The sequence below is a fragment of the Loxodonta africana genome, chromosome 8, assembly GCF_030014295.1.
Source record: "Loxodonta africana isolate mLoxAfr1 chromosome 8, mLoxAfr1.hap2, whole genome shotgun sequence".
NCBI lineage: Eukaryota > Metazoa > Chordata > Mammalia > Proboscidea > Elephantidae > Loxodonta > Loxodonta africana.
The window spans coordinates 90,262,764-90,278,238 of NC_087349.1; the positions used below are offsets into that span (position 1 = coordinate 90,262,764).

At 42.6% G+C, this 15,475-nt stretch overlaps 1 protein-coding gene across 2 annotated transcripts in view; it reads left to right on the top strand.

The window, feature by feature from the left end:
• CHN2 (chimerin 2) overlaps positions 1-15,475 on the top strand; it is a 363,690-nt gene that overhangs the window by 155,813 nt on the left and 192,402 nt on the right. For both annotated transcript variants that reach the window (XM_003407040.4, XM_064290106.1), the window contains exon 2: positions 14,402-14,440. In XM_003407040.4, the coding sequence (XP_003407088.2) occupies positions 14,402-14,440 (39 nt within the window). The remainder of the gene's footprint in view (positions 1-14,401; positions 14,441-15,475) is intronic.

Consider the following 15,475-nt stretch of genomic DNA (forward strand, 5'->3'; position numbering starts at 1 on the left):
ACACCTAAGGAGGGCAAATAGGAAGGGAGGGAGAGGGGAAGGGTGTTTCAGTTAGTAAGATTCCCCCCTCCCCTTTTTTTTTAGCCTAATTATGATTAGGAAAAAAAAAAAAAAAAGCAAACCCATTGCCGTGGAGTCGACTCCTACTCATAGCAACACTATAGGACAGAGTAGAACAGCCCCATATGGTTTCCAAGGTGCATCTGGTAGATTTGAACTGCCAACCTTTTGGTTAGCAGCCTTAGCTCTTAAGCACTACGACACCAGGGTTTCCTTTATCTAATAGGTGGTAAAAAATGGAATAATGTATGAGTTTTTCTACTTCTCTGGTGCTGCTTTCTGCAATGGTCGAACCATGTTATAGCACTGAAGCTGGCTGGAAATAAGAGCAGAAAGTTTCACTTTAGCTTCTGCACTGCTGATTCCCCTAGAGGACTAGGGGTATGGGGAGAAAAATCAATTGGCTCTGAAGCAAGACAGATCTGGATTAGAATTCCACTTTTCTACTAACCATGAGACCTTGGACAAATGACTTAATCCCTTTAAGCTTCAGTTTCCTCATCTCGAGGGGATAAAAATATTTACCTAACAAGACCCCTGCTATATGCTTCCTCAGTACCCTGAAATTTGTCTATCATAACACTTTTCATAGTTTATTGCAGTAACTTGTTTGATGTTTCTTTGCCTTTACTACTGGACTAAAGGCACCTTGGAGGCAGGGACTGGGTCTGCCTGGCTCACAGCCATATCCTTATTACGTAGTGCAGTACCTGTCACATAAATTTCTGTCGAAAGGATAGATGGATGGTTGGGTGGATAGATGGATGAACGGATGAAGGATGATTGAGTGGTTCGATGGGTAGATGGATAGGTGGGTGGATAGGTCAATGAATGGGTGGAAAGATGATTCAGAAAGGTTGTAAAGGTTAAAGACCATGCTTTTAAGGGGCCTACCTGTCTGTAAATCTGGACTACACCGGGCACTTGAAGTCTTCACCTCCTCTTTTATCTCTGAACCTCAGGACTTCCTCCACTTGACTCTTAATATGATCAAAAAGCCCTTTTCTGCTTGCCAGTAACAACATTTCCAGGACCATGATTTGTAGGCTGCTTTTGTGAGAATTCAGTCTGTCACTGCCACAACCACGATGCCTTCAACAGAGACACAAATGCCCAGAGTGAACTTAAGATACATGGAAAGGTACTATTACTACAGAAGAAAAAGATGGCTCTCCTGAACAGCAGGGCTAGAGAGCTTGTTAGGGTTCAGCTAAATTTTCCTCTTCTCCAAAAGCCAATCTTTGTAGGAAGGAGATGAGTAAAGGAACAATTATCTAGAAATAATATTGAGTAAAATAATCTCTCTTTCCTGTCCACTCCAACAGCACGTTTAGATATAACCTTGCTATATGTAGAACGTGCCACATTCTACCTTGTGTTGTTGTTACATGCACCTGCGTCCAGGAACCTGATGCCCAACAGGCAGGGAGTTAGTATTTGTTGAATGAATGAATGAGTAGACATCTTTATTTCATCTCCCGATTCCTTGTGGTTATAGGCTGCATCTTGCTTTATATCTACACTAGCATCTAGTGCAATATTTTGTGCCAAGTAGTCTGTAAGCTCTAGGTAAATATTTGTTGGATGCATAAGTGAACACCCAAAAAGGCTTCTGGAGGAATGCCAGGAAGACATTCCTCTGATGAAAGGAATTTGTAAAGAGGCAGGCAAATACTGGAAGGGAGACTGTCTGGGGAAGAGAGATGGGTCCCTAGGCTGAATGGAAGTGGTAGCTGTGGGGTTGTATCTAAAGAAATAGCAGAAAGGGAAGTGTGTAAATGATAATGGAGGGAAAGAAAGCAGCTCCATCATGCTGGGAAGAATTCACATTTTGGACCAGAAAGTAGAGACGTAACCACGGGAGAGAGGGAGACCAGGGAGCGCCATGGCAAATGGCCTGGCAAGAGGTAATGGCAATGACAGTCCATTATAGCTCCTGTAACTTTTGTTTCCCTTGACCCCTCAGCCCCCTGTAATGCTACCCTTCGCCTCCATGTCACTGACATACTTCCCGAAAGAGATATTTTTACTCAAGTTCTATTTTCTCAACTTCTATTCACCCTTGATCTCACTTAACTGTGGCTTCCACCCACACCCCACTTCAAGGCCAGCAAAAGCCCCCTTGTTGCTGAAGCAATGGATCCTTCTCACACTTGACTCACTTGAACAGCTTCTGATATTGTTGACCATTTCCTCCTTTTTAAATGTCTCTTGCCTGCCTTACAAGTCAACCCATCTTCTGGTTTCTCACTGTCCCTCTGATCTCTGCTCGTTTCCTTTTCTCGTTCCTTAAACCTTGGGGCTCCTTAGGGGGTCTATTTAAGGCCTTCTTTCCTTTCTCTGAGTTCTCATCCCTAGGTCACGTCACCAATGTTAATGGTTTCAGTCATCATTAGTACGCTGGAGCTTCCATTTCTGGATCTCCAGCCCACGTCTCTCTTCTGAACTCCAAACCTACATACCCAACTACCTGTTAGATACACATTCACTTGGTGTCCCATAGATGTGTTCTTTCAACAGGGAAAACCTGAGGGCATCGTCATCTGCCTAGCCTGCTTCTCCTCCAGTCTGCCGTATTTCTCTGAGTGACACCACTAACCATCCACTTAAGCCAAACCACTTAAGCCAAAAACCATTTGTCTCCCTCTACCCAAACCAGAGATCCTTTTTTACTTCCCTCCTCTCTTCTCTGCTTATATTCAGTGAATCACCAAGTGCTATTGATTCTGTCTCTTCCACATCTCTAAGTCCGTCCCATTCTCTCCATCTCTACTGCCGCCATTTGAGTTCAGACCTTAGTGTCACCTGCCTGGGTCACTGCCCAGCCTCCTGATTGGTCTCAACACATTTCATCTTCCCTTCCTCTCATCTTCTCCTCCAATCCATTTTTCACACTGTAACTGGGGTGATCTTTCTAAAATACAAATTGGATCGTGTGTCCTCCCTGCTTACGTTTCCCCTTCCCTCTAGAACAAGGGCAGACCCCTTAGTATGGTTTTAAAGGCCCTTTATAAACCAGCCCTTACTTAGTTCTTTAATTCCTAGCTGCTCTGGAACACCCTCTACCCCCAATCCCACATACCACAGTCACACTGTTTCAGCCAGCAGGCCAGACCACTTCTACCTCTCAATGCCCACTTCTCCCTCTCAAGGTCTTGTTCTGTCTTGCCTCTGGGCCTGGCAAACCACACCCTGGGCTGCCTACCATGCTCCATGAGCCCAGTGTCCACAGTGGGCTGGGCCCTCTTTGCTTTTGGCTGCTGTAGTAGATCTCTGCGTGGTAGAGTACCTCTTTGACCAGGCTCAGTGTGCTGTGTTACAGAAGCTGTTTATGCTTCTTTCTGTCTTTGGGAAATGTGGGCATTGTTATTAGACCCTACGCCTCTGGGACTACTCTTAAAGGAACCCTGGACAAGGCTGCTCAAGGCTAGAAGTGACTGGCCAAGGAAGGATCTAACTGCCCCAGGGCCCGGATAACCTCACAGAGGTTGGGAAGTTCTATCATAGATACCCCTCTTACAAATCCCCTTCCTTTGTTATGGTTGCCTCCCCATTTGTTTGTATCCCTCAGCAGAATGAAAGTTTTGCATCTGGAAACAGTGTCTTTCACTTATTCAGCTGTTTATTGAGCACCTGCTGTGTTCTGGAATATAGCAGGCAGGGCCATTCCAGTTGTTCAGTTTGTGCCCAGCCCAGAGGTTGATTGGGGGGTGACCCCAGGCTGTGCTTCCCTTGCCAGGCCATGTGCTCTGTCTCAGGGTCATGCCCCCGAGAAAGCAACTTTTTCTTCACACAAAGGTGCTGTGTGTTTGCCAAGCTGCGCACCTGCCTGAAAGGGACACCTCTTTTTCATTCCCAGCAGGTACCCTAAAGGCTAAGGGTGATCCAGACATCAGAAAACAAGTTAAGTGGGGTTCCCAGTCTTAATCAGTGCTTTCTGTCTGGTGCAGGAAGGCAAAAAATAAGCAAATACATAAGTACATAGCCTAATAATTCAGATAGTGATAATAAGGGTCTGGAAAGAATTAAAGAGATTATCTGGGAGACCACTTTAGACTGAATGGTCCAGGAAGGCCTCTCTGAGGAGCCAGAATGTGTAAACTGAGATTTGGATGATAAAGAATCCAACCATGTGGCAATCAGAGGGAGGAGCCAGTGCAAAATCTCTAAGCCTGGAACAATCTTGAGGTGTTTAAGGACCAGAAAGAAGACTAGGGTGGCCAAGGTATAGGGGGGGAAGAGAGGAGAGAAAAGAAATGACTGGGGAGAGGGGCCAGGCCATGCAGAGCTTTGTAAACCCTGCGTGCCTTGTTGACCGTGGTGTGCCTAGGACAAGGCTCATCGTATTTGTTCAGGAAATACCTGTTGAATAAAGAATCTCATCATGCCCCTGTGCACCAGTTAAGTGACCCGTGACAATGTTGCCAGGAACTCTGGGTTCTGCTTGGCATGACTCCTCCAACAGGGCCAAAAAGACAGGGACTGAGCTGGGGAGAACGAAAGGCAGCTTTATTGGTTGGCCAAGCAAGGAGACAGTCAGGGCTGAGTGCCTTTCAAGACTGCTCGCAGGCAGCTTGTTGAGGTTGGCTTACATAGGCAAGACCAGTTACAAAATACAAGATAACGTGGTGCAGAGTGTTCCAGAATGAGTAAGCATTTTCTAAGGTCTGGGTTCGATTTCCCACACAGGAGGAACTTAGCCATTTTTGTTCATTAGCATGTCAGCTCTCTACCCAGGGGCAGAGAATTTACGGTGCATGAGGCAGTTAATGAGGTAAAGGTCATCTGGAGTGACAAGATGGAGGGCAGGACCTGTTTTAGTCAGTTTTGGCCAGCCCATAGCTCTTTTTCTTCAAGGAGGTTCTGAGGAGGAAAAGAAACAACTCCAGGAAATGTGCTGGGTGAGAGGCTGCTTAAGGCTAAGAAAAAATGGCTCTATGGCTCTAGCCCTGTCTTAACAAGAGCTCCGAGTGGCCTCGGTCCTCTCTCGTGACTGCAGACTCTAGTCCAAGGCCCTTGATGGCTTCATCATCTTCAGAAAATCTCTACTTTAGCCTTGTCCTTTGGGCCCAGCTTTTTTTTTTTGAGAGCCCAGCGCTAGTTTCTGGAACTTGTCTTGTTAACTATTCTCTGCAAGTAGGACAGAATTAGGTACAAAAATCCCCACCATGAGATCTCCAGTCTGAGGTATCCAGGGCCTTTCTTCCTTACCCAAGCAGCGGTTTCCAAAGAGAACACATGGATGTCTGATTTCTCAGGGACATGCAGGGAAGCCGTAGAGGCGATAACTATTTAGATGCATTCCTGTGTACTTTTACCCAGTGTGGCAGCAAGAAGGCTTACTAACTGCTCTCACATCCCAGTGCTTTGCAGCAATTTGGATGCAATGCAGTGCAGCTGGAGTTCAGGTCTGGCGCCCTTTGACCATGATACCCAAAAAGACCATCACCACAGGCTGCATGCGCTGGCCCGTCACGTACTTCTAGGGCCCAAACCTGGGCATAGTGTGTGTCGAGCACATAATTCAGTGTGTGCACAAACATAATGTACAACTCGCGCTGTTGCTCTTCCCTCTCGTTTGGATCCCAACCCGTTCCGAGTCCATCAAGCTAATCACCCAACAAATTCTGAATTGTCATCTCATTGTGAGGCTGTCCCATGCCTGATTAAAAAAGTGCTTTCACCCAGCTTCTCCGGAAAAAGCCCACCACGGCCCATTTGCAAACGTGTGCATCAGTCAATCAAAGGTGGCAGCAGAGCCCAGGCTCTCCTGGAAAAGGGGATAGCAGAGGGAGGGACCTGATCCTCCCACTCCTGCTTCCTGAATGATGCCTGATACAATGCATATAGCTTTATTTGCAGTGTTCTAAAGAGTAAGTCGTCTCTGATTTCCTTGGTAGATGATTCTCTAAATTGACGACTCTTCCTCCAGTCTTGTTTTCCAAAGCACCTGCATGTGTTTTTCTGTGAGTCTAGTCATACGCCACTGAGCCAGGCCCAGGAATCTGGCTCTCCTTGATGTTTACAGATATTTCCACTTTAGTTGTCACTTACCCAAGTGGAGCACATGGCATTCTTTAATTTTTCTTCATTAATCGGTCCCCAGATTCCTTTACACTTGCTCATCAGGTGATCCCATGAATCAACATATTTGTAGAGCTAAAAATGCCGGGAGGATTATAGCCTTGCAGTGGCAGCCACCACACGTGTGAGTTTACCATGTTTTCGCCTTGCTTCCTGGCCATATGTTTCCACAGGTTTCCTCCCAGGAGCATTCTGGGCCTCTGTTTGCTACCCTTCAATCAGTGTGTTTTCTACTTGAGCCTTATTGAAGAGGAAATTTAGTAACAGACATCTCCCTTTGATTTTAAGGTTTTTCTTATGCACAGAACCAAATATTAACCATAAAAAGCATGACCCAAACTGCAAGAGCCTGCGGGAAAATGTTTTATAGCAACGTAAATTTGTCTTATCCTGCTAGAAAAGGATAGTCATAAAACCATTATCTCCTAATTTAAATCTCAAAAAGTCTGTCGGTGGGTGGAGGGCCAATTATCCAGTAGCCAGGCCAGAAGTAACCTGTTATCAGTGGATCTCAGTTAAAGGGGAAAGCAGGGTCCCATCAATCACGTTAAGATTAGCCAATGGTTGATCTTTTACGAGGAAACCCTGGTAGTGTAGTGGCTAAGTGCTATGGTTGCTTAACCAGAAGGTCAGCAGTTCGAATCTGCCAGGCGCTCCTTGGAAACCCCGTGGGGCAGTTCTACCCTGCCCTGTAGGGTCACTATGAGTCAGAAGTACCTCAACGGCAGTGGGTTTCTCTTTATAAGCCCCATTGTACCTAGCTTCTTAGAGGCATTTGCTTTTTCTGGAATCAAAATGGTCTCCGTATACGTATGCAGAATAACTGCTCAGTATAAACCTTATGTTCAAATTTCGGTGAGTTTTAATTACTTTTAACCGTTTTAAAAACATCAAAAATTTAAGTGTGTATTATTAATAGCCAGTGTTGGTGAGTGTGTGGGGATAGAGGCGTTCTTATACACAGCTGTTACGAGTTCCAGTTGACACAGCTTTTTGGAAGGCCATTTTAACCAGAGCTTTTAAAATAAAAAACACCCAGACTCTTCATCCAGCAGTTCAACTCTCCAGATCTATCCTGCACATACAACGTTGCATTGCTTATCAATCATTGCAGCATTGTTTATCCACAGTAAAAAAATTGGAAATAGCCCAAACGTCCCCATCTTTTGGAAGTTATTCCATAAGTGAATTAACTATATTTTCATAGATTCCTACAAGACAACACCAAATAGTGGTATAAAAAACCATAGATCTGTGTGCATTGATGTGGAAAGATGCCTAAGAAATATTGTTAAATTCACAAAACAAGTGGCAAACCATTATATACGATGGGACATCATTTTTGTAAATGTTTATGCTAATTATTTACAAGGAAAAGTCTGAAAGGAGCCATACAAATTGATAATGAGGCTTTTTTTTTTTTTAGGTAGGGGACTATCTAAGATATACATTTTTGAATTGTTGGACTTTTTTTTGTTTTTTAACAATAAGCTTGTATGTATTACTTTAAAGTATAGTAAGCGCAATAGAGGTATTAAGTTATTTTTGTCCTGCTCTTGACCTAGAGGGAGGACTTTTTATGATGCAGGTTCCCTATTACCCCATCGCCCTCTCCACTGAGTTTTCTCTGAAGCTGACAGCACGGGCTAATCCCAGAATTCTCCATCTTCTCCGGAGATCAGTACTGCAGCGCTGTCTTTTCAGGGTTTAGTTACTTTAGCACATAAAGTTTTTCTCAAGGTTGCTTTCAAGAGTTAGCTCCTCTGTCCCCTCTCACCAGGTTTTCTTTTTTAAATATGTTCAAATTCTGTATGGGTTATTTTATTCAAGTGGTCGCGTTACCTGTTTTTGTAAAGTTTTGATCATTTCCTGTGTCTGTGCCCTTTTTGTCCCTTTTTCTCCCCCTGTTTAATGAGAGGATGTGCCTACTTCCCAGCCTGTTTAGAGTTACTCGTCCAAGTTCATGTTACAGCATTTTCAATAGAGGACCAAGGACATTGGGCATGGCCTTTTGCTGCAAAAATACCTGTGTCTTTTCTTTTGTCTTCACACTTAGGCCTTCTTGCACAAATACTGTGCCACAGCTGTACACACTGCATGAGTTATTATAAAAGTAATTTTTGTTGGGTCTTTTTACATCTACTTTATTTTCAAGGTGGTGATTTATTTAGACAGCGTATTCAGAAAAAGAAAGGAAATGAAACCACCTAGCAGTCTCGCTAATTTATTTCTCATTCATTTTCATTTTTATATGAGCAATATGTAGAGAAAATTATAAAAGGCAGGTAGGCAAAAAAAGAAAAAAATAGAAATCACCCATATTTTCACTATTAGGTATAAAGCAACTGTTAATAACTGGGTTTCTAGAAAATTCCTACGTATATAAATATTTACCTTTTTTCAAAAATGGGATCATACTTAATAAATTGTTTTGTAACTTGATTTGTTTGATACTTAATGATGTAGCTGGAACGTTTCTCCATGGCATTAAAGATAGACAATAACAGCAGCCAACATAGAGTTTATTATACCTCAAGCGCCAATTCAAACATCTTATACATATTAACCCATTCAATCCTCACAGCAATGTTATAATCTAGGTATTACTATTATTGCCTTCACTGTATAGATTAAAACACAATTGAGCCACAGAGAGATTAAACAATTTGCCTGTGGTCACACAGCTAGTAAGTGGCAGAGTTAGGTTTTGAACCTAGGCAGTCTAGCTTCAAAGGCTGTGCTGTTGACTACAAAGCTAAGATCGAAACCATCATTTCCATAGTTAGAACGTATGATAATCTATTTAACCTTTCCCCTTTAACTGGTTTTTTAGGTTGTTTCCAGTTTTTCCCTATTTTAAACAAAGCAACATTGAACATCTTGTTCCTATCTTTGTTTATGTGATCAGTCGTTATGTTAGAATTCTCATGAATGGAATTGCTGAGTCAAAGGGCTTACACACTTTTTTTAAAGGTTAGGTGTGTTTTAATCAATGGTTTTAAGCAATATGTTTTCAAAGCCTCTCTGATCTTTTTACTGTATTGTTCCTTTCCAAAAATTAGTAACAGTCTATTGGGTTCAATTTTAGTTTTTCGTAGAATATGGATCTTCTTCCATTCTATTTCTTTTCCCCTCCTTCTGTGTTATACCCGTTTCTCTAAATGTTTCACAAAATAACACATTTTCAAAAAAGCACCGTGCCTTCTGTTGTCAGTTCTCTCAGTGCCTTGCATCTCCTGGATTTTAATTATGAGGTGGGGGTATAGGTAGAGATGGAATACTGTCCCACTCTTTGACTTGTTGTCAATGTTTCAAACTACCAATTTATTACAAATACATTATACAATAATTTTGTTTTGTTGATTTTAATATCTGTAAATTAGGATGGTGCCTGTCTTAAGTTTCTTAGTGCTGTTGTAACAGAAATACCACAAGTAAGTGGCTTTAAAGAACAGAAATTTATTCTCTTTAGTTCTGGAGGCTAGAAGTATACATCAGGGTCTCGGGCATGTCAGTTCCTCATGGCAACCCTGTAAGGACAGAGTAGAACGATAGGATTTCCAAGGAGTGGCTGGTGGATTCGAACTGCCGATCTTTTGGTTAGCAGCTGAGCTCTTAACCACTGCACCACCAGGGTTCCTCCTTGTAGGTAGGCCTGGGCATTCTTTAGTTCTCTGACGATCCTCACATAGCATCTGTCTATCCCAGTATGTGCTTGTCTCTGTGTCTAATTTGCTCTTTTTTTAAGTCAGTAGTGATTAGGTTTAAGACACACCCTACACTGGTATGGAAACCCTGGTGGCGTAGTGGTTATGAGCTATGGCTGTTAACCAAAAAAAGTAGTTCAAATCCATCAGGCACTCCTTGGAAAATTTATGGGGCAGCTCTGCTCTGTCCTATAGGGTCACTATGATTTGTAATCGACTTGACGCAATGGGTTTTTTTTGGTTTTACACTGGTACGCCCTCATTAAAAAAAATTAAATTGCATAATGGAAGATCATTACATTACAACCACAGGTATAGAGGTTAGGATTCCAACACATATTTTGGGGGGACAGAATTCAGTCCATAGCAGATGGACTGCCTGGCATGGATGAATGATGTATCAGAGGCAGTTGGAGCTCCATGCTCTAATCCTGCCTCTGCCTCTAATTTGACCTTGAGGAAGCCACTTAACTGTTCTGTGTTTTATTTTTCTCATCTGATGGATGAGGAAGGCAGACTAAATGACCTTGAAAACCCATTTGAGGTTAAAAAAAAAAAAAGGTGTCAAGCTAGCCAAAACTGAAGTAGGCCGTTGCAGAGTATCGTGTGAAATTGGGGCAATTAGTGTGTGTGTTGTGGGGTGGTGTTGGAGGCAACTAAAGATTTGTTTCAACATATTAAATGTATTTTGTGCCTTGTCACTTGACCGAGGCCTCCTAACAGTGTGCGTTAGTGGTTTGTGAAATGTGTCTCTAAGACCAAGGTAATTATAGTCGTTCCACTGAAGCATGACAAATAGCCTCTCACTTTGAATTCTTTTACGGCAAAGAAAGGCCTTCAGTGACAGCAGCATAGAACTTAATTACAGTTTCCAGATCTCGAGGGTGAGAATAGCGATTGTCATTGGCTGCAGTCAAGGAAAAGAAGGCAAGAGCACAGGCCTATCTTGGGAAGAGCCAGGAGGGAATAACGTAACAATGACAACAACACAATGACATTAACCATCTGCCGTGGACTCTGACTCCTGGCGACCCTATGTGTGTCAGAGTAGAACTGGGCCCCATAGGGTTTTCAATGGTTAGTTTTTCAGGCTGATTTTTCAGAAGTAGCTCACCAGGTCTTTCTGTGGAGAAGCCTCTGAGTGAACTCAAACTTCCACCCTTTTAGTTAACATCAAAGTGTGTTAACTGTTGGCGCCACCCAGGGCATTTATTGAGAATTTACTGTTTGCCAGATTCTGTCCCAAGGACTTTATGTATTATCTCATCTAATTCCCACAATAACCCTAAGAGCTAGGTTATGAGAGCCATATTTTATTATTTCTTCTTTACAAAGATGAGCATTATGAAGCTCTTAAAGGAAGTTAAGTACACTGTCTCAATTTATTCAGCCAGTAATTGTCAGAGGCAGTATTTGAACCCTGGGAATGCATTCATTCATTTAACACATAATTTTTGAACATCTTTTCTATGCCAGACATCCTTCTAAGGGTTTCTGATGCAGAAGTGAACGAGGAAAAATTCCTGCTTTTATGGAGTGTAGCTAATAGATGGGAGGGGACCGATAACAACAAGTCAACAAATCAATAAATACTTTCAGATGGTAATAAGTGCTACGAAGGAAAACAAGCAGTGTGTTAAGAGAGTCACTGGGGTAAAGAGAAGGCTACTTTAGGAAAGGCCCTGGGAGGTGACATTTGACTGAGCCGTACGTGATGGAGCAAGTCAACCATGCAAAGATCTAGTGGAGAGCATTTTACATGGAGGGTCCACAAGGGCAAAGGCAGGGGGCTCCAAAGAACTTGACTTGTTCTAGGAATGAGAAAAGTCCACTGTGGCTGGATAATAAGTGAAAAGGGGGAAAATGTATGCAATCAGATCAAAGAAGGGGGCAGAGACCAGATGATGCAGGACGTTGTAGGCTACAGTAAGAAGCTTGCATTTTATTCCAAATGGTTGGAGGGTTTTGAGAAAGGAGATGTTATGATCTCCAGTCTCTATGGGTGACTTTCTTCACCTCTGTTATATTGCCAGAGTCCCTAGTGGTGCAGACAGTTAATGTGCTTGCTGCTAACCAAAAGGTTGGGAGGTTCAAGTCCACCTGGAGGCACCTTGGAAGAAAGGTCTGGTGGCCTACTGCGAAAAAATCAGCCCCTGAAAATTCTGTAGAGCAAAGCTCTACTCTGACACACATGGGTTGCATAAGTCAGGGTTGACTCGATGGCAGCTGGTTGGTTTTTTGTTACATTGCCAACAAGGAACAACTGGAAAGGGATAAATTGCTTATGTAGCACACAGGGCAGCTTAAACAAACAATGTAAAGTTAGGAGTCAGTGTTTCAGATAAAATGAAATCTACAATTTCCACAGAAAAACAAGACTGAAATGGCCAGTGAGAGGTCATCTGATAGAAACTTCTGACTTTAAGTGTGAAACCTTTAGGTGCTCTAATTGAGTATCTGGACTCTTTTTAAAAACCTGCATAAAGGGGATGATCTCATCTTTCTTAGGATCTTCCCTTAGTGTGTCTTGGTGCTGGACATACTTGAACACATCTTGTTATAGGAGCTGTGATTCCCTCAAAAATAAATTCCATCCCAAAAAGCAAGACATTACAACCTTGGGTGGGTGGTATCTCAGCAATTTACATTTTTATACAAGCTGGCACATGTACACAGACATGTGTTTTTGTGTGTGTGTGTGTGTATGTGTTTTAATCTTTATTTGTCTTTGAAAAAATATTTTTGAGAGCGCCATCAACATTTTAACACACAGGGCTTGGCTTTCCTGGAGGCCATTGTATGGATGATTCTAGAATTTTATTGTAAACTCAGCAACTTGATTTCTTTGAATGTTCTTTATAAACAACATGCATGTTAACCCATTAAATTGGTTTGTGTCACATATAGAATGAAATTTACTGCTCGTTTATTAAAAGTCCACTATTATAAGAAGCGTTTTCTTACTTTGACAAGAGTATTAAGAGTTAATGGCCCACTTTCATTCAGCAAGCTCCGTTTGAATGACTGCATAAGGCATTACTACTGAACTGTATTTGTGTGTGCCTTTGTGAATGATTATTCATACATAGGATCCTAAAGAGTGAGGCCTAAAGATACAGATTCATTTACATAAAACTAACTTTGCAGACATTTAGCTGAGCACTCTGATAAAGTGGGCCCCAGAAAGCAAGACACTAATTGTAAAAGAATTTAAGTTACACAAATGTAATTAATTGAGCAGAATTTGGGCAAGTTCACCACTCTAGTTAGTTTTCAGTTATAAATGGCATATTTGTCTCTCAGGGTGAGAAAGAAATCTCCTAAGTTGACTCACCTATCTTAATGCGTGAGGTTAGAACAGTTCTATTCCTTTAAGTGAAAGTAAGTATAAGGACGGAGCAGCATAAAGGCAGGCCCTGTGATGCCGAAGGGAGTGCAGAACAACCCCCCCACCCCCCACTGAGGTTCCTTATCTACCAGTTGCCATCGAGTTGATTCTGACTCATGGCAACCCCATGCGTGTCAGAGTAGACTGTGTTCCATTGGGTTTTCAGTGGCTGATATTTTAGAAGTAGATCACGAGGCCTTTCTTCCAAAGCACCTCTGGGAGGACTTGAACCTCCAACCTTTCAGTTAGCAGCTGAGTGCATTAACAGTTGGCACCGCCCAGCGACCCCTCCTTAGCTGAAGGTGCCGAACTAAAGAACGCTAAGTTCCCCTTCAGCTAAACCGTCCACGTACTTGAGGAAAAGGATTTTTTCCTCTGGCTATGTAAGCTAGAGAATGTTTTACCAAGCCCTTATAGCTCAAGAGGACTATACTAACTCTGTCAGAATTATAGATTCAGCTGTCAGCTCTGAGACTGTAGAGTTGACTGAACAAGGAGACTTTCCCATTGTCTGTTTTCTAGACTGATGAATAACAAACAATTTCATCCTTTGCATTTTGTCGGAACTCTTCCACTTGACACTTCTGATTGCTGAGAGTTTTCTGGAAATTTTCTAAGTCACACATTGGAGTAAATTCAAGGCAATAATAGGGCTCCAGTTGAATCATCAGTGTGTCTGCTGTCAGACTTATTATTTTAGGAGTTGAGTTGGTTGAGTTGCACAACTTTCCAGAATTAGTATTACAGACTTGCCACTCTGGGTCTGGCCCTCAAGTTTTAAGAAATGGATGAAAGTTCTGATTGGAAACTGTAAGATAAATTATATGTTTATTATGCCAAGTTAAGTAAATACTGTTTGAAAGGATTACTGGAGGGCACAATCAAGCTAATTGCTTTAAAAATCTTTTTTGATTTACTGGGCTCTATGAAAATGGTTAAGCAATTGATTCTGTTGCAGTAAGTGATCTGAAGGAAGGGGTGTTGAGGCCACAAATGTGCTGCGTGTTCCCTCCTCATGCCTGGAACTGTCCCGTAAGTGAGCGGAGAGTCCCCCTGGGATGGAATGCAAGCACTGCTGACAGACCGTTGTTCCCCCAGAGAAGACACATGTTGACAGTTTGACGTTCAGACTGATGGATTGATTTCTTTCTTTTTATTCTAGATGCTGAAGAATACCAGCCTCCAATATGGAAATCGTACTGTGAGTATCTGAAATGAAAATCTCCTCGGGAAGTCTTTAGCAGGCCTGCCTATTTGAGCAATTCTTGATGTTTAGTTAGTGCACCCAAGTAGCCTCGCATCAATGGTGTGGAAAACCCAAAGTCTTATGCTTCCACTAAGGAGACATATTAGAGAGGACTAAAACAGCACCTCCTCCCTGACCCGCCCATTGTCGTCAAGTTGATTCCAACTCATAGCAACCCTATAGGACAGAGTAGAACTGCTGCCCCAGAGTTTCCAAGGCTGTAATCTTTATGGAAGCAGATTACCATATCTCTCTCCCAAGGAGCAGCGTTGGGTTCGAACCGCCAACGTTTTGGTTAGCAGCCAAGCACTTTAATCACTGTACCACCAGGACTCTTTCCTTCCCTAACCAGGACCCCCAAAAGCCTGTAACCCATTTCAGGAATGCTTAGAAAAGGGATATATACATTCTGACTCTCTGCCTTTTTGGTTTGAAACTTTTTTTTCCCACACTTGGTCATCAAGGGTGGATGTGTTGATTTCCATAAACTATGTTCTTGGTTGATCATCCAAAGACTCTAGTATCATATGACATTTATCACTAAAAAATCAACAGAGAGCAAAGAATAGTGTTTGGTCACTAAGTGTGACTCCTTAGATACAGATATCATATCTGAAAATTGATCTTCAATTCAGCTCCCCTGCGAAGGGAGGCCGTTGTTATCACCTCAGACTTGTTTTCTTTGTCCTTGGTATCATATGCCCAACAAAGTAATTCTCTGGGGAGAGAGGGAAGCAGTGTGGTATGATGGAAACCCACCATGCCGAGAGCCAGAGAACGGAGGTTCTTGTTCAGGCTCCACTTCTAGGCAGCGACAGTAAGAAAAATTACTATTACCGTCATCGACGTTGCCAGTGGTGCTACTGCCCACTGAGAGCCTATCATGTGCTAGCCACCGAATCCTCAAATTCTCACACCAGCCCAAAGTGATAGGGACTGTTATTATCCTTGTTTCACAGACAACGGCTCAGAAAGGTTAAGGAACTTAGC